This window comes from Myodes glareolus, chromosome 22 (assembly GCF_982192425.1).
Source record: "Myodes glareolus chromosome 22, mMyoGla1.1, whole genome shotgun sequence".
In the NCBI taxonomy this organism is placed as follows: domain Eukaryota; kingdom Metazoa; phylum Chordata; class Mammalia; order Rodentia; family Cricetidae; genus Myodes; species Myodes glareolus.
Window position 1 is genome coordinate 58,360,989 of NC_142047.1, and position 19,493 is coordinate 58,380,481.

General features: G+C 45.6%; 1 protein-coding gene and 1 long non-coding RNA gene across 5 annotated transcripts in view; one reads left to right on the forward strand and one right to left on the reverse strand.

The window, feature by feature from the left end:
• Positions 1 to 14,151, forward strand: part of Nrp1 (neuropilin 1) — a 143,338-nt gene extending 129,187 nt beyond the window's left edge. For 2 of the 4 annotated variants that reach the window (XM_087900676.1, XM_087900677.1), the window contains exons 13-17: positions 2,647 to 2,784; positions 7,096 to 7,367; positions 7,800 to 7,896; positions 9,374 to 9,424; positions 11,345 to 14,151. In XM_087900676.1, the coding sequence (XP_087756802.1) occupies positions 2,647 to 2,784; positions 7,096 to 7,367; positions 7,800 to 7,896; positions 9,374 to 9,424; positions 11,345 to 11,634 (848 nt within the window). In that variant the 3' untranslated portion in view covers positions 11,635 to 14,151. The remainder of the gene's footprint in view (positions 1 to 2,646; positions 2,785 to 7,095; positions 7,368 to 7,799; positions 7,897 to 9,373; positions 9,425 to 11,344) is intronic. The other 2 variants (XM_087900679.1, XM_087900678.1) reach the window with 1 other exon arrangement.
• On the reverse strand, positions 8,209 to 9,381 carry LOC148118620 (uncharacterized). The gene is made up of 2 exons (XR_015736057.1): positions 9,221 to 9,381; positions 8,209 to 8,444 (listed from the first exon to the last, which is right to left on the reverse strand). It is a non-coding gene; the product is annotated as an uncharacterized LOC148118620 (long non-coding RNA).
• Positions 14,152 to 19,493: the final 5,342 nt, after the last annotated feature.

A 19,493-nucleotide genomic window follows, 5' to 3' on the forward strand; every position in this document is an offset into this window, starting at 1 on the left:
ACCCTCTGAGGGTCTTCCCACATCCCCACAGCAGCTCACAGTGAGTTGGGGACTTATGACTGGGTGGGCTTCAGTCCCTCACTTGGACTTTCAGACCAGGGGGTGACGAAGCAGCACTCAGGCTAGACAGGAGCCTTGACTTGGAAATGAGTCCTTGCTGGCATCCTGTGCTAATGACTCCACTGCGGGCAAGATCATTTCGCCAGCACAGCTGGCACCGGCTCACAGAGACCATAAATTTGTTTTAAGTTCAGAATATTGTTTCCTGCTACTTTTAAGAAGGAATTTAGTCCAATTGTTGCTATTGAATTTAATGAGAACTGTGCACAACTACAGGGCATGGCTAATAATTTAAAAGCTCAGCTGTCAGTGTGCCTGTGTCTCCGCATCTTCCTTCTTCCCCCTTTTCTCCTTCTTTTCTAGTCCTCTGCAGCTTTCTTTTATCTTCGACGCAGGTCTGTTGTTGCCTCTAATGTGAACTCACCCTTTCATCCGGGCTTGAGTTGTCAGCACCAAGCTACACACTTCACAATCCCCCTGTTCCCCTGAAATGCACTGATTCTTTCTAAATAAATAAGATAGCCATAAGGCATCAAAACGAGACCAGGAGACAGGAGGTGGGTCCGATACAATGTAAAAGTAGCTCCCCTAGTTAAATTCTAGGCCAGGCCAGGCCAGGCCAGGTCACTGGATAGTAAAGGTAGACCATTATCCACTGTGGAGAAGGTTAACATGAAGAACAACTTTCTCCTTGTCCTGGCCATTTGCGAAAATGCCAAGTTCATACACTTTATGATGTCTTCAGAACGTTAGCCAGCATGATGCACAGTGTAGACTTCTGGACCAGAGAGCAAATTGTATGTGTTAGCAAAGTGGATGAAACCAAAGCCATGTGTGCTAGTGTGTCTTCCGAAGCAGAGTAAAGTAGAAAAGTCAAACCTCACACTTCCTCATCCACATCCGAGCTCACCCACCGTGAGATGTCACAACAGTACATTCCAGGGCAAAGACGTTGGCCACGCCATCTGCCAAGGTCAGCTTTGCTGCCCAAGGGCAGTAACTTCAGGAGGGAGATTTTTGAGCCCTAGGAAGCCCCACTTCATGCTTCGGTAGCTTGCACATGGAAAACCCCTCTCCTCTGACACCCAAGCTGTCCTTCTGCACTAGCTGAGCATGTACACGATAAACACATCATGTGGCCAACTTTTCTTTTGGAACCAGCTCTGCCCCCCTTTTGGGAGGTCACATTACCTCCTTATTATAAGGAATTGCATCCCAGTTCTGATTATTCTTATAGTGAGTTCCTTCCAAAATCGGACATTAGCACTTGAAAAGAATTCCTTGGAAACCCAAACAGGCATATTAAATCATCCTTATCTTTTTAATAAATCTTTCCATTAAAATCCCTCCCTCCATTGTTCAGTGGGGGGAGGGGCGCTGGGAGAGCTGGCGAAGGACTTGGTGTTAAACACTTGGGCGAGTGAACAAAATGCTCAAAAGGAGATGAGGTCTCCGCCTGACCTAAGGCAGCCCATAATAGCAGGCTTTCCTTTATTGTAGGCAAGTGTTTGAGACTCCACTTCAGTCCGGCAGCCGCCCCATGAGCCCCTGTCCGACTCAATACTGCCATCTTGTGGATGACTGATCTCAGGCTTGCTCTGCCTGGGGACAGGGCACACACAATGATCTCATCTTTGGAACTGTTTGTAGCCTCCGCTGACTTCTCCCCCAAACAAAACCGTACTATCACCGATTTCTTCTCTCAGTGCTTTCAAACTCAAGACCCTTTCAGAGACCTGGCTGAGTAAATGAAAGACTTCGGGGTTATGAAGCTCTGAGGTCAGCCACCTTCCTGCAAACCCATTTAATGCCTTCAGCTTCCAAAGGAAGCATTTGGAAGATTTTTTAAAAAGTATTTCTGAAGGGTCAATGTTTAAATGAGTTTGGGCTTTATGTGACCTCGAGTTGAGGTTTTAAGTGGAGCGAACCATTTATATGCAAATTTAGAAGTTCACCGAAAAAGCCAAAGATTTATTCTGAAATTAATTGACCTGCTAGAAAGCACATAAGAAAGAAAATAATCACAGAAAAACGCTTCAGCTGTTCCCCCCTGACACGGGCTCGGGCCGTCAGCTGGGGAGATGAGAAGGAAGTCTTAGGGCCAGGCTTCCTCTCAAGTCACATCCCAGCTTTGGAGGCTCACAATGTCTACAAGATGGCGTTCATTGATGATACCAACGTTTATGGTTTGTTCTCAATAACGGATTACCTTTCTTACTGGCTATTGCGAAAGCAGGGGAAATGCCACTGATGCCCCCTACACACGTTCCTTGGAAAGTAGCCTTCTTGGAAATCTTACATAAACCCGATTCACTGGGAAATGCATATTCTTGTTCAAGATGGACACACACACAAATAGAATGCTAATGCTAAATACGACTTTGCAGACATTTTGACGTGTTCATTCAGGCATCTGTTAGTTTCTTGGTAATCCTGGATTTTGTGGGTTATCCAGAGCTTTAGAATATATATAAAATTATTTTTTATAATTTTATTAAAAAAAAGTTTCCCAGAAGAGTATGAATGGCTTTCCTGAACCTGGTGATTAATTCTCCCCATGTGTCTCTCTGTCCTTCCCCACTGAAGAGTTCCCGACCTATGGTTTTAACTGCGAGTTCGGCTGGGGGTCCCACAAGACGTTCTGCCACTGGGAACACGACAGCCACGCGCAGCTCAAGTGGAGTGTGCTGACCAGCAAGACGGGGCCCATTCAGGACCATACAGGTAAGGGTGATACCATGACCCCATGCTAGGCACATCTTTGGTTACCGGGGAAGGCTCCTGACACCTGTGGCTTTATGGGTGATACAACATGCTGAAAGTATTCTGTCGTACTTCTGTTTTCTGGGACTCTCAAGGTTTCTTTCCTTAGTGGAGAGAGGCTGGGGGTGAGAATAGGAATTCTGACTGAGTCTGGCCACTGGTTGGCTTCCCTAAAAGACAACATAGTGAGCAAGGGTGGGAGAGTCACGGTTACTTTTACCAAGGTCAACTTTAGCCACATCCAGTGAACTCGAGTTCATTATACTTTTTCTGCTGTTACTAAGGACATTTTCAGTAGTGGGGGAGGCGTGGCTTAAAAATCAGGCTTGATAGAGAAGAAGAAATAAACAGATATGTGGCTGCAATCCTAGCACTCAAGAGGGACAAACCGGAGGTTCAGAAATTCAAAGTCGTCTTGGCTACACACTGGGTTCCAGGCCAGCGTGGACTGTGTGAGACCCTGCCTAGAAAAGAAATAATACTGTCCGGTGGGCACTCCGTGCACAAGCATGCCTCATCGGCGATCTCGGCATACCAGACTCCGTGCTAACACATAGCCAGGCACAGAACACCATCCTGGTGCTTTCCCTCTGTTCCCTGGAAGAAAAAGGCGAACAATTCAGGAGGCTTTGCTCAACCTAGCTCATATCCTCTACACCTCATATTCTGCCTCTCCACCACATCTTCCTCTGATGAGGAATTGCTAGGAGAGGAATGATTCAGTATGTTCCTTCCTACACTGTCCTGGTTTTATTTGTTGTTGTTGTTGTTGTTGTTGTTGTTGTTGTTGTTGTTTTTTAATCTTCACCCTACATGAGGTTCTTACACAGAGCCAACAGCATCCTGGCACACACACACACACACACACACACACACACACACACACACACCACTCCTGAAAAGACTTCTATGTTGAATATTTGGGGTGCTGAAGAATCCCTAAATTCTCACATGCCAGGCCTGGGGGTGGCTGGCTTCTGGGGTGCCAGATGGGTAGAAAGTACCCCACCCCTCTCCCATTCTGCTGTTCACTCTTCCACGGTGAATGGAAGCACGGAGTGAGCTGAAGAGGCCCCCTTCTGCCGCGGCTACCTCCTTTCCTAATGAGAGTGACAGGGAAATTGGATAAAATTGGACTCCCTCAATTCCGAGACACTTTCCATTGAATCTTAAGACAAGCGGTTTTAGAAAACTTAAAATACTTTGACTGTAAATGGCACTGTACACATAAATGGCATCGGATTAACTAAATGCAATTAGCTGAGATGAAGGCGGTAATAGTGGGAAAATGGATGCAAAGTGACGCAAAATGGCTCCGTAGGACCTGACATCCAAAGGGGGGTGAAAAGCTGCCTTAGCCAGAGACAAAAGCTAAAAGGCTCAGAGAAGGAGAGGGCTAATTGAGAAAATGAGGACCCAGTTCCCGACCCAGAGTCTGATAAAGTGTCTGGAAGGGAAGCACCGCCACTTTGTGCACTGGAGACCAGAAGAGAAGCACATTTCTGGGATTCACAGCTCCTCTGTCTGGGAGTGACTGGCTCCTCCCAACTATGTGGCTCCTTTGTTCTCCCAGCCACTGAGACTGACTGGCAGCCGGCTCTGCCTTAACTAGAAAGAGCCTCCTGCTGCACTGCGAGATCATCAGGGAGAGTAGGCTTCCCTGGCATAGGAAAGGCCATGGAAGTTGTTAACGAGGAACAATCTAGATAAGAACGCCCCTGCCTGCTAACTCTCATGTTCTCAGGCGCTCACAGATACTCAACTTTTTCTTCTTTTTCTCATTTGAGACAGGAACTCACTCATGCCAAAGCTAGCCTTACCTTCTGTGTGACTGATGATGACCTTGAACTTCTAATCCTCCTGCCTCTACCTTGGAGTGCTAGGGTTGTAGACATGAGCCACGACACCCAGATTTATATGGTGCTGGGGAATGAACCCAGGGCTTTGTGAGTGCTGAACAAACACTGTACAAATCATGCTACCCCCCCCCCCAGCCTACACTTTTTAATAATGTTATTAGGAAGCTAGGCACAGTCATGTTCAATGGAATCCCAGTCCTCAGCAGAAGGACCATGAGTTCAAGGCCAGGCCATAGTGAAACCCCTTCTCAAAAACAATGATCATGATATTTGGAACTTTGCAAATTGGATGTCGAGGCATTTCTAAATGACTACTACTTTGATAAAATGCCTAATTTTGAATATGAAGGAACCCCACTGGGCTTTGTGTTCCTGATTATAGAAATGGATCTGTGTAGCTCTTTATAAACAATTCTAGCTTCTTTCCCTTGTTCACAGGATGCTGGGGCAGGGGGTGCTGAGGAAGAGAGTCTGGTGTCTGTTTTTGAGTAGAAACCATCATGGTGGGGCTGGAGGGGTATCCATTTGCAAAGGCAGGCAGTAAGGGTAAAAGAGAACCCAGTGAGGACTGGAGGGGTGGGTCTGTCAGTAAAGTGGTTGTCATGAAAACATAAGGACCTGAGTTCAGATCTCCAGTACCCAGGCATGGCCTTGTGCACCTAACACCCCACTGTTAGGAAACAGAGACTAGAGAGTTTTGGGGGCTGATGGTCAGCCTGTCTAACCAAGTCAGGGATGCAGGTTCACTGAGAGACCATCTTAAAACAAGGTGAAATGATATTGAGGGATGCCCAGCATCCATTTCTGGCCTCCGTGCACACGCACACACACAAGCACCCATGCACACACAGAGACTTCCCCATAATCACAACTCAGGAGGTCAGAGGACTTTCTCTGAGAGATGATCCCAGTGGGTAGTTGGAACAGAGGCTTCATGCGCAGCAGTTAAACTGGTGGCAGAAGCATGGGCCCCATCATCTTGTTTCCTCCCTTTTGGCACTGCCCACTGTGGTCTTTTCCCAAAGGATCCTGAGGCAGGCACAGAACATGTGTGCTTTTCCCTGAGCTTCTCACTGCTGCTCACGGAGGCAATGGTATTGTCACAAAGAGACACCCAGGTCTTGACAGCTCAGTGGGATAATTGAACTCAGGAGTACCAGCGTCAGCAGGCTCTCAGGCCACTCCCCAGTGAGATAGTGAGCAATGCCCTGCAGTGTGTCACCCATGTCTGGAGCAGTGGCCTACGTCCACTATTCCTTGTGGATCCATTCCCTGGCTTAATAAGAGCATCAGTGGAACTCAGGCTGATTGCCCAGTAAGAGAAGGGAACGGCCCACTGGGACACTTACACCGAAACCAGGCCTGAGGACATGCCCACACATGCACAGTGAAAAGGTACCTCACAGGTCTACAAGCCTGGGAGCCAGCGAAGGGAACACCCCGCTGCCCTCTGAGGCCTGGGCATCACGTTACAGCCCCGGTTACATCAGGTGAGGTGAGGGAGTTTGTGATTCCTATTCATAGAGCGGAAAGGTCGTCCAAGAGTTGTCTGTTCAGACCAGGTGGAAACAGGAGCAAGCATTCCCACTGGGGGTGATTAAAGCAAAGCCAACAGCGAGTCCTCATGGCTACACAAGCACTGCTATTGCCGGATGGCGTGTTCAAAATGCGCGTCAGAGATGCACGCTTGCTTCTCCTCGGGCCAGAAGCACAAAAGGGTCTCAGGTGACAGTCAAGCTCGTGAGCGCACCTGAGAAATCCTTAGACCATTAGCAAAAGCGAAAGTGAAAACAAGAATATTTTTAAAGATGTTCAGGGTTCGGTGTGATGGCTCAATGGGCGGGGGGCGGGGAGAAGCACTTGCTTTGTAAACACAGGCTATGAATTCAGTTCCCCAACCCCATGTTTTAAAAAAAAATGTGTGGTGGTACAGACTTGTTATCCTAGCACTGGGGCATGCGTGAAGCTGGCCACCCAAACTCTCCATATTTGTGGGGTTGTAAGTTGTTGACAGCCTGTCTGGTTAGCACCTGAAGAAGAAAACCCAAGGTAGTCCCCTGGCTTCTCCATGTCCACTGTGGGTGTGCTGAAACATTCCCAAGTCACTTCCTCCTAAGTCTGGAGACAGACTGTGCTTAGAGTCGATCTTTTGATAGTATGAGGACAGATGTAAGTTATAGCCTGGTTCCCCGTGATACTGAGGTCAAGGTCAGCGGTACTCAAACAAAGTCTACTCGGTGCCTCTTAGAGCAAGGCTACCAGTGCCCTGGGGGTTCCCAAGAACTGCATCTACTCCTTCTGCTGGTGCCCAGCCCAGGAAAATGTCTTTGTGGGTAGGTAGGACTTGGCAGGAGAGAGAGGAAAGAGCTAAAGACCTGTCTGGTCTCCCTGACACAGAGTTTTGTCTCAACAGGAGATGGCAACTTCATCTATTCCCAAGCTGATGAAAATCAGAAAGGCAAAGTTGCCCGGCTGGTGAGCCCCGTGGTCTATTCACAGAGTTCTGCTCACTGTATGACCTTCTGGTATCACATGTCTGGCTCCCACGTCGGTACACTGAGGGTCAAGCTGCGCTACCAGAAGCCAGAGGAGTACGATCAGCAGGTCTGGATGGTGGTTGGGCACCAAGGAGACCACTGGAAGGAAGGGCGTGTCTTGCTGCACAAATCTCTGAAACTGTATCAGGTATGAACCCTCACACAAAGGCAGGACTGGGGCTTTGGGTCACTGGGATGTGGGGAACACTTGCCCACCCTGAGCTGTTGCCTCTGTGATGTTTGTCTTGGTGACACATCTCACTGTCTCTTAGATGACAGCAGGGAAAAGGGAAACAAATCTTCATTATGATTCACTTCCGAGATGTCACAGATACCATTCCTGTCATTTAAATCTTTTCTTCCTTTATGAAAAAAATGAGTGTGAGAAGGGGTTTGAATTATCTCTGCCACTGATAGGAAAGAAAGAATGATTCTGTGACTATACTCAATCTTGCGAGTTTAACTTACTCGAAGTCTCATGAGCTGACGCCGAACCATCAGCTGGGAGAGGAAGTTTGTAAACGTTGATGTTGAAGACCGAGCTTTAAAATACTGTGAAAACCACCTCACTTTTTTTCAGGTGATTTTTGAAGGTGAGATCGGGAAAGGAAACCTTGGTGGAATCGCTGTGGATGACATCAGTATCAACAATCACATTTCTCAGGAGGACTGCACAAGTAAGGATGGGTTTGGGGCAGGAATGGACGAAGCCTTTGCCCTGGCAGAATTCTTAGCAAGTGACAGAGTTTGCCTTGTCATTTAGGGCAGAAATCAAATGCAGGCAGGGCATAAAGCTGGTCAGTATGTCTTCTCTCACTTCCTCCTCTGGCCTAGTCACTTAGAAAGTCTGATTGACGTCTCGAGGATCCACAGACTGTAACTCAGAAGTCATGTCTGGCATATGGAAACGTTTTGATGGAGAATAGAACACACAGACATCTGGACTGTTCCCACGTCTGAGTGTGGAAACAAAGCAGTGGGCCTTGGAACATGTTGATAACAGAGAATTTAATTAAGATTACTTTGTCAATGAGTCACAGACACTACCATTCGCGGCTGGATTACAGATCAGTAGATGCTTCTGGCTCTGCCACTAGCTGGTGTGACTTGGCAGGTAACGGTGATGCCGAGATCTACCTGACCGGGTTGATCCACAGACGAAAGTCGGACGGCGAAAGCCAGTTCATATTCCCCAGTTCTTGATCCATGATTACAAATGGCATCGCTAATGACAATGTAATAGCACAGTAATTAGTCTTGGGCTCCATTTGCTACACTGAAACTTTTGTTATACATCATTACATAATAGGCTGTTAATTATAACAGGATGAAATAAGCCTGCTGGGCAAATTGAAAACAAAGGAATTGTACTGGCTGCAATGGGTTTCTGGTCCTGTCAAAAACTTACAAGTCTCTTATTCTATAAAACATTGACTATATGTAATCCTTAAAGGGGCAATAATTTGATACCATTAATTGAAGAAACTGATACAAAGGAAAGCAGTGAATAGGGCTTCATTCCACAGAAGGAAGCCTCTTCAGTGCCTGGTCTTCACATGAATATGTGTATAATTATATAATTACTCACAAAATATATATTATTGAACAGTCTAGTTATGGAGACTGTGAGTACGAACTACATAGGAACCATTCATTTGCACAAATTTACTAAATTGCCTATAGTGTCTTAGTCAAGATTTTAAATTTAAGAATACAGTAGGGAACTCGGGACTGACTGCACCCTATCCCGAGGCTCCATTTTTTTTTTCCATAGAATTTTATTTCATTTATTTCGGATAAAGTACAGGAAGACGTTTCCTGGCTGAGAGAGTCGCTGTGCTAATTCAAAAGCCAGTTTAGTACACACCAACAGCAGGAGGCAGCTCCCAGCACACTGCAGCCTCGTAGTGAGGGGTCCATTCCCATCTGCGCTTCTCATTTTCATCCGCCTCCCACAGTCTGCATGCCAACCCTGTCCTTCTGCCCTTCGCAGGGTCTTACCAGCGTTTCTGAGCCACAGAAAGGGACACTGCCGTCCGAATCCTACGGAAGCCCAGCAGAGGGGTGGAGGGTTTCTACGCAGCTTGTGTTTTCATTTCTGTTTTATCTCGTTGGCCGCTTAAACATCTCTTTCCATTTTCTTTGCCTTGTCAGAACCAACAGACCTAGATAAAAAGAATACAGAAATGAAACTTGGTGAAGCAGGTAAATTCATCTTACTGACCAGCCTCTCTCTTAATTCCCTGTGGTTTTTGGTTGTTTATAAATAAGCATCTCTGAAACCCTCACGCACCAGGGTATCCAGGCAGTTTAGACAGAATGAGTCCCTGTGTCTGAGTGAGTGGGTGAGGACTGGATTACTGTCACAGAGTGCTGTGTGTCCTTAGCTGCCTAGGGGACTCAGGGGGGGACACTGTGAGGTTGCACTCCCAGGAGTAAGTCGATCCAATCCCTCCCTGCTGGAGCTTTTTCACGGAAACACAACCACAAAGCGGAAAGTTGTACAAGCTACTCATGTAGTCATTGGAAGTCAACAAATCCTTGTGTTTCTTGGCCTCCCAGGTGGGATCTTGAAGAAGGCTGGGAGGCCAGCTTTCTCTGAGCATCTCATCCTGTTGCTTTCCCCTGGCCCGACAGTCTGGGGGGAGCACTGACAATGGGACTTACTAAGGGACTGATTTACATGCCCAGCAGTAGAGACCCGTGATTTTAGCGGGCAAGCTTCCTCCCGTTGGACAGACAACAGGACTAATACACAAGAAGCGAAGCCAATGAGGGATAGCCTCGGGTGTTAGATTAGCTGTAGAATGTGCGGTTTGAGTTGGCACCTCCTCTGTGCTCAGACATAAGACACAGTATCAGAGCCAGGTCCTGGCAGTCTCCAAACTGCCTGACCAGCATTGCCCACTGCTAGCAGGGACAGCAGGGCATCACTGTCATCTATTGCCACTGGAAATGAGGTCCGGCTCTTTGGACGGACAGCACGGACCGATAGAAACAACAAACACGGCTCCGTGCTGCTGGAGATCAGGTCCACACAGCTGTAAACTTTATTAGAAGTTGTTTCAAAACAATCTTCCATCGAGGGAGAGAGTATTAATATGCCCCCAAGGCTTGTTTTCCCTTGTTTAGGGACTCGCATCTCATATTTTTAGTTTTCGCTGATTGGAATCTCAGTTGATCAGGGCACCATTAAGTAAACACCACACAAGCTGCCCATTAGCATTTCAGTCCTGCTCCTAGCTCCAGGTAATTAGGCTCAAAGCTCCCATGCTAATAACTTCTCATGTTCCACTCTAACGCAAACACATCCCTGGTGACTCCTTTGCAGAGCAGCGTGACTGTCCCCAGCAACGCCGTCAGGGTGGCGAAGTCGCTGCTTATTAAATGGCTCCTATTTGGCACAGAACAGACACTGTTTCTTAGTTAGGGCCACGGCCCTTTCTGCATGATAGGAGTAGGGACTCGTTTATTTAGAAAAAAAAAAGTCTCTCTCTCAGTATTGCTAGATAGTCTGGGGCTTAAGGGCGTTCATGGCTTTCTGTGTGAAAGCCCACGAGGACACTAAGAACAGCATCCCATAGTGGCACTGTACTGGGACTGCCTGGGAGGTCAGGCAGAAGACAGGAGAATGTTTTAGAACCACCTGCCAAGCATAGTAGACAACTGTGTGGCTAAAATTTGACAAAACTTCATGCCTGCACATCTGAAGCTAGGGATGTAGCTCAGCTGCCTGAATGCTTACCCAGAATACTCAAAGCTTTGGGTTTAATCTATAGCATTATATGTATTAAGTGCAGCGGTGTATTGATCCCAACATCAAAGGAGTGGAGGCAGGAAGATTGGCAATGCAAGGTCATCCTCTGCCATAGGTTCAAGTCCTTCCTGGGCTTTTGAAACCCTGACTTATCGTGACTAACTCTCTGGAATGAGAAGTATAAACCTATTTGTCACTCTCGAGTGATTTAAAGTAGGTTGTGACCTCCCAAATTCCGGCACCCTCCCCTCCCTCCTCATGCATTGCCACATGCAATGGCTCCTAGATCAATCCCTCTTCTCCTGGTTTTCCGTCTACTCATGTGTGGCCTCTCGATGTTCACAAGTAAATCTTGTCTCCTTCTTTAGGGAGCACCCCAGGATATGAAGGGGAAGGGGAAGGCGACAAGAACATCTCCAGGAAGCCAGGCAATGTGCTAAAGACCCTGGACCCCATCCTCATCACCATCATAGCCATGAGTGCCCTGGGGGTACTCCTGGGTGCAGTCTGCGGAGTTGTTCTGTATTGTGCCTGCTGGCACAATGGCATGTCGGAAAGAAACCTGTCTGCCCTGGAGAACTATAACTTTGAACTTGTGGATGGCGTGAAGTTGAAAAAGGACAAACTGAACCCACAGAGTAATTACTCAGAGGCATGAAGGCTCAGAGCTGGAGGGAGCGTGAGAGGACTGAGGTGGGAGGACGGCGGAGGTGCAGGGACTCTGCGGCTCTGCTTTCACTGGGAAGGGCGTCCGCGACGCCAAGCCAGGCTTTTCTCAGGAGCTTCAATGAGCGTCACCTACAGACGCAAGCAGGTGACTGGTAACAACCGGAATCACGTACAGCCGGCTTTCTTCTCTTGGTTTCACTGGGATAATCAGAAGCCAGTTGAGACCAAGTGTGACTGACTTCATGGTTCATCCTCTTTCCCCGCTTTTTCCTCTCTCTTCTTACCCTGTGATGGATTCTTCTCGGAAACTGCAAAATCCAAGATGCTGGCCCCAGGCGTTGTTCAGTGGGCCCTTTGGATGGACATGCGACCTGTACCCCAGTGCCCAGAGCATATTAACATAACCACGTTTCAGGGGACGCCGACATCCACCTTTGCGTCGCTACCCGTAGCGAGCGCCTGGGGGAGATAAGAATTAGACTATTTTGTCTGCAAAGTACTGTGGCCTCAGTACCCATATAGCGTGTCAGCTCTGTTTACCAAGCAATACCGACAGATTTTCTTGATGTTTTACAGTGTTGTACCGAATCTCGTGTTTGTGACCTCCATTCAGAATACCATAACATGCAGCCACCAAACTGCTGGCACCCGGGTGTCCCGCTGATGACCACCACAAAAGTCTTCGGCACTGGCTAGTCTTCGTCCTCTCAAGTGCCTTTTTGTTTGTACTGGTTCCTTGTGTCCCGTGGATGACCCACTCTGTTTCTGGTGAAAACCCTTCTTTTTCAATCAGACCTGGTGGCCCACTGACTAAGAAGAAAGTATATTTTAGCGTGCTACGCCGACCCGGGGAAGGCAAGGGCTCCGAAGACCTGGCTACGTGGCTTAATCGTTCTCCTTTTTTCTGAAGTTCAATGTCATGTCTCTTGACCCTTTGTATAAAGCTGCAATGTTCTCTCTCGTTGTTCTTTCCTATGGAATGTATTTTCAGATGTAAACTCTTGGCTCTTTCTCTCCTCCCTCCCTCGTTTTTTTCTCTCTTAGAATCGAAGCATTTGCCACTGACCAGAATGAACCTTGCAGCTTTAACCTGCTGGCGATGGCGAACCATTTTACTAGACTTTATGTTTTAAGATAATTAAGTAAGGGGAATTCCTAACTTTGTCCTCCAAAGTCTAACTTTGGATTTCTTGTTAACTGGTTTAAGTGACAGTATCTTTTTTCCTTAAGCCATGTGCCCATCCATTCTGATTAGATTGATGTTTGATATGAATGTTTTTGTCCACCGGAAGTCGTAAGTTGAAAGAGAAAGGAATACCAGCTGGCTTTCAGATGAGATCCACAGGGAACACTGAATATAATCCCCAAGTCTAAAGGACATGAAAAATTTTACATCCAGATATACGAAGTGACCCCTGAGAACCTTCCTGTTTTGTTATTGAGTCAGAGCAGGGGAATGGAAAGAACCGTTCACTTAAGAAATAAACAATAAACCTGATGCCTGAGGCAAGGCTGTTTAAGACCAGGCAGAAGGGGTGCATAAAATCAAAACCAATGTTTAGAGTAAGCCATTCAGCAGAAACCCTGAAAAAAAAAATTTAATGAATGCTTCTAGAAACTTCCAATGGCTCATAAAGTGAAAAGGCCTACCTTAGGGCTGGCAAGGCGTAACCCTCAACAGCACAAAGAGGTAGCTATCTTAACCCAGAGCAGCTTCTGGCTGGTGGATTCTGTCTGGCTGAGCTGAACATAAGAACTCCGAATTCTTCCTTCCCCGTGTGGCTGTAGGTCTCAGTTGTGTTTCTTGGAGATCACATTTGCTTCCGGGACGAATGGTCTGTTCACTTTGGTTTAATGAGATTGAGAATGTCTTTTTTCCAGGAAAGTATTGATCACTTAAAAAAAAAAAAAAAGACTATGTTTTTATTCCCAGGGGCATCTATTCACTTGTTACAATCATCCTGGGAGGAAAGCATTAAGTGAGACTTTGTTACTAAGGCAACAGACTTGACCCTCGTCCTCAGCCAAGGAAAAATGATACTGCAACTTTAAATTTTAAAGTACCTTGCACTGATAAATATATTTAAAAGTTATATGTTTATAAAGTTATTAATTTGTAAAGGCAGTGTTACAAAATGTTCAGTTTATATTGTTTTAGATTGTTTCGTAATTTTTAAAGGTGTAAAATAACATATTTTTTCTTTATTGAAATCTATAAGACTTTCTGTAGTAAGATGTCTCATTTTCTGGTATATTATTGCTTCATGTTTTGTACCCTCATAAAATTTTGTGCAAATTTTTTTTACAGAAATTTTTATTTTCTATGATGATATGTATGACACTTGTAAATTGTTCTTTCAAAATGAACAGCGAAGCCTTAACTTGAAATGACATTTGTATTCTCTGAGTAGCATAAAAAAAACACTTAGAATGAACTGTAACTTAAGCTCCAAACTACACATTCCAAAGAAGCCGTTGAATTAAACATTTTCATAGAAATCCCAAACCTGATGGCTGTTATTCCATTAGCTCTGTTCTTGCTAAAGATATTGGGGTCAGTCCACTTTCTGGTCCCTTCCAAGGTTTGAGTTATCTTTTCAAAATAAGCTCAGAGTGGACAGAGAACAAGGAGACGCTTCCCAGAGTGGGAATGCGAAACCAGGTTTTCTGGGGGTGAGCGAGCCAGAACTGGCCTCTTAAGTGGACATTTTCTCCCCCACCTAAATTATATTGGCTTGGATATCCATGTGGTGAAGTTGGCTTTGTGTTAACTAACAGATTACTATTGGAAAGTTTTGATTTTGTAGGAAACAGGTAAATTTATATCCTGATTATATACTACATTTAGGAAAAGGGGAAACCGAACATAGTGTTACAACTGTCTGTTTGGTAAGTCTTGGGGAAATGCCCATTCTTTTGGAGACCAAAACTACAGAAAAAAAAATAATAATGATCAATCACACACACACACACACACAGGGCCAAAAAAAATGTGTTGAGCCAAAACATGTTAAATAAATCTTTTAAAAAGCTTGTCACACTTAAAGAAATTCTCAACATCCTTAGTCATCAGAGAAATGCAAATCAAAACAGCTCTGAGATTCCATCTTACACCTGTAAGAATGGCCAAGATCAAAAACACTGATGACAACTTATGCTGGAGAGTTTGTGGGGAAAAGGGAACACTTCTACATTACTGGTGGGAATGCAAGCTGGTACAACCCCTTTGGATGTCAGTGTGGTGATTTCTCAGAAAATTAAGAAACAACCTTCCTCAAGACCCAGCAATACCACTTTTGGGTATATATCCAAAGGATGCTCACTCATGTCACAAAGACATGTGTTCAACTATGTTTATAACATCATTGTTTGTCATAACCAGAACCTGGAAACAACCTAAATGCCCCTTGACTGAAGAATGGATAAGGAAAATGTGGTACATTTACACAATGGAGTACTACACAGCAGAAAAAAATAATGACATCTTGAAATTTGCAGGCAAATGGATGGAGCTAGAAAACATCATTTTGAGTGAGGTAACCCAGACCCAGAAAGATGATTATCAAATGTACTCACTCATAAGTGGTTTTTAAGCATAATGCAAGGAAAACCAGCCTACAAATCACAATCCCAGAGAACCTAGACAACAATGAGGACTCTAAGACATACATGGATCTAATCTACATGGGAAGTAGAAAAAAGTCAGATCTCCTGAGTAAATTGGGAGCATGGGGACCTTGGGAGGGAGCTGGAGGGAGGGGAGAGGCAGAGGGGAGCAAAGAAAAATGTAGAGCTCAACAAAAATCAATTAAAACAAAATAAAACAAAAAACTTGTCACAACAGAACTGCTAGAACCCAACCCCAACTCTGCAGGCAAGGGGTTGCTTCTCTGTCCACCTCCAATGGCAGAAAACCTCAATCCAGAAAGCACTGGGACATGGGGTCTCAGGGTCTCGCTGCCCTGCTGCTACCCCTGCTGCTGCCCTGCTGCTCTGGTCAGTGAGTCAAGTTTCTCCACTTCCTGCTTTCCTGGATCAGGAAACCACCTCCCAGAACTTAACCAAGGATACAGAAAGTCCCCTGCTGTGTGCGTTTTCAGGTCTTTACCTAGAAAGGAGATAAAACTATACTCATTTTACTATGGTAAAATCCTACTGACGTTCAAGGACACTTACAGAAAACATGGGGCATACCAGCAAGCTGTTTATCAGAATTAATCTAAATAAATTGTATTTATTCTACTTTGCTCTGTTTTGTTTTTGAGCCAGGGGCTCATGTAGCCCAGGCTAGCCTCACACTCAGTATGTAGCTTTGAACTTCAGATCCTCCTGCCTCTACCTCTGGGGTGATGAGAGGTGTATGCCAAATTGATACAGTGCTAAAGATGGCACACAGGACTGCATGCATGCTAGGCAAGCACTCTGCTGACTGGTTCACAGCCCTGGCCCCCTAGACACAGTTTCAGAGCAATGCGGGGACCATTGGTTTTACTGTCTCTGTCCTTTGAGACTTCCAATGCAGAAGCTTCTCACTTCTTTCTCCTCCAAGGTTGATTATTTATCTAAGCCTTTCTTTTTGTTTAATCTGATAAATCATTTTCTAATACTTCCCAAATTTGTGGGCTAAAACATCACGAGGATTGAAACAATTCATTTAAAGATGAAAATGATTGACTGCCCTGCTCCCTGTGTATCCTGATACCTTTCCTGCTGCTGGGGCTGAATGTGCACATCAAAGATGTCGCCCAATGTTTCCATCTGGGGATTCTTCTGCTATCCAGGGGTAATCAGAAGGCTTTATGGGTCATGAGAAAGTAGTTCTGCCCAGAATTAGCTTTTGTTTCTCCTAACTGCTCTGTCCTAAGAAATCTTAAGCAACTCGGCAACTGAGAACCTGAATGGAAGAGTCCTCAAAAGGAGTGTGTGCCCAGGAGGACTTCTTACACCCAGTAACACTTATAAAAACATGGAGCCCCCAAGAGGAAGGAGATCTCTCTTGCATAGAACAAATGAGGGAACTTCCCATGATGACACGGGTTCCTTTGCATTGAGAACACTGGGCATTTTTTTTTTTTTTTAAAGCAAGGTCTCACGTGTCTCTGACTGGCTCTGATCTGGCTGTGTAACCAAGAATGGCAATGAACTTCTAATCTTCCTCTGCTTTCTCAGTGCTCCAAGCTGCAGCCCTAGCAGGGTCCATGTAATATCAAGCTGTAACAGTCTCCTTATTTCCTCATACTAGTGAGAACTCCATGGTTCAGAGAGGTCACAGGGTACGTGCAGTCACGCGTGGCCTTACCTCCCTCCATGACCCCTATCGCTTTCTCTCAGGGTATTGTCTGCCAGAGCTCCACAAATGGCCCTGCTGCTAAGAGCCTGTGTGGGAGATGAGACCTGCCACTTAGATTTTATGTCTGATGGCAGATGATAATTATACATATGTTGGAGACATGATGTGATATTTGAATACACATTACCCTGTGTAATGATCCGGTCAGGGAGATCACAAGATGTTTGGTGACCTGTGCCCATCCGTGTTACTCTGTCACCACATTGAGCCATTTGTCTTGGCATCTCATCTTCTGGTCACTTCTAAGCCTTCAAAAATAAGGGCGGGCATCCTCGCGGGGTTTTTAAACACTCCAAACAGAGCACAGAGCAGCCTAGAAAACTAGTCCGTTCAAAACCTCCTCACTCAAAGCTGAGCATGGTGCCTCACACCTGTAATCCCAGTGCTTGAGAGGGAAGTCCAAATCTGTCCTTAACTCTACGTGAGTTCAAGGCCAGGCTGGACTGCAGGAGACCGCACCTGAATGAATAAATAAACAAGTAAATGAAATCTCACTTGCCTGAACTTTGTGGCTATTTTGCCACCATAACCTGTGAAGAGCCAAAATGTGGTTGTTTCAAGAGAAAGAGTCCCTGGTGTCATGTGCTGCTGGCTAAAAGGTTCTGAAGCACTACAGAAGCGTGGCAAATCCTGGCCCTTTTCAGAGCTCAATCAACAAGGAGAGGAACTGTTCAGAAAAGCCAGTTCCTCCACTTAGCTAATAGAGCATACCTAACAACTGAGCTCTAAAGATGGTAAAAATGAGACTGGTCTCTTAAATCTTCCTTCATGATTTCTACTTTTGTTGTTTAGGGTCTTTCTTCCAAGTAGATACGGTTATATCGGGTCATAGAGTTTTACAGTCAAATACAGGTGCCCAAAAATTGTTTTTGTTTTGTTTTGTTTTTCACAGGACTGCTGGTACACACTTATAAGCCCAGTAAGGGAGAGATGAAGGTAAGAGGATCGGGGTTTCAAGATCATCCTTGGTCACCAGCAAGTTCAAGGTCAACTTGAGATACAGGAGGCCACACTTCAAAAGCCAAAAATAAGGTCTCAGCTCCATGTGGTAATGAAATGGTGCCTGAAATGATGGGTAAAGCAGCCAGGACCTCATTTCCTCTAGGCTGGGAACAAACGCATACTGCCTTCTGGAAGCTTCAACAAGAAAATGAATCGCCAGGATAGACAGCAGGTTCCCCAACTCCTTATGCCCCTTCCAGCGGCTTGGCATCTCTGCTCCTCATCTGGGCCAGAGCCAACTATACTCCTCTTCCTGAGGTCTCCACATCAGAGGTGTAAGCTGACAGGCTGGTGCTGCTGATAGGATCCTGCTGGGAAACCACCCATCCCCCATGAGCCTTCAGTGCTCCATGTCTGCCAATGTTGGAAGCATCTCATTGTTGACTAAATTATGTCTTAATGTCATCGGCATGATTTATGGGAAGGTGACTCAATCACTCTCCTCAAGTCTCTTGGAATTCTGCCATGATGCAAACTCTTCAGCTATAAAGGAACTACTTTTAGGGTCTGAAATAGAACTTTCCTTCATTAGTGCTCCATTTTACATATATTTAAACTACGGAAGAGTGAGGGCTGTAGTTCAGTTGGCTCATTGTTTCCCTAGCACCCACGAAGTCCCCAATTCGATCCTGAGAACTGAAAATTGAAGATGCCGAGGTACACCCCCGTAATCTTAGCACTCAAGATGTAAAAACCGGAGGATCAGAAGTTCAAGGTCACCTCAGTGAGAAGTTCAAGGTCACCTCAGATATATGATGAGGTCAAACCAGCCTGGAATAAATGAGAGGCCTCTGCCTCAAACCTTTTGGGGAGGCTTGATCCCCAGTACTTCATTATTCAGAGGTGGGGCCTTTGGGATGTACCTGGACCAGGAAGGCTATGACCCCACAAATGAATACATCTATTTTTGGATTTTGAGCCTAATGGGTTAGTGAGAAGTAGCCGGAAGACACAATGTCACTGACGCTGTGTCCTTAAAGGCTACATTTTGCCTCTGAACCCCTCATATTCCTGGTCTCCGCAAGGTGATCAGCTCAGTTCTGCCATTTGATCCCTGATCTGATGTTCTGCTAGCTACAGACCCGCTGTAATAGCACCAAAATGACTGTGAATCTAATACCATGCATCACAATGTATATTTTGTCCATTTAAGTCAGCTAACTCAGGTATATTGCCAGAGCAACAGAAAGTTAACTGACGCAGCTGTGGATTCTGAAACTATCTGAATGTCATATGAGACACAAGTTTAAACATTACAAGCCTGCCGCCCTGTGATGGGTCATGCCAAGCGTGATGCAGTTCTTACATGACAATACCATCATACCATGTCTATACTGTGTATATAAAGCACATCTTATACTTGGTCTCATCTTCAAGATATCTGTTAGCTGGGTTTTTTCACTAACAAATATCTTATTGGATCATCTTAAAAGGGGAACGTTCTGATGTGGCCTGAAGCTTCAGAGATTTCTAACAATGGTAACTTTGCCCCATTT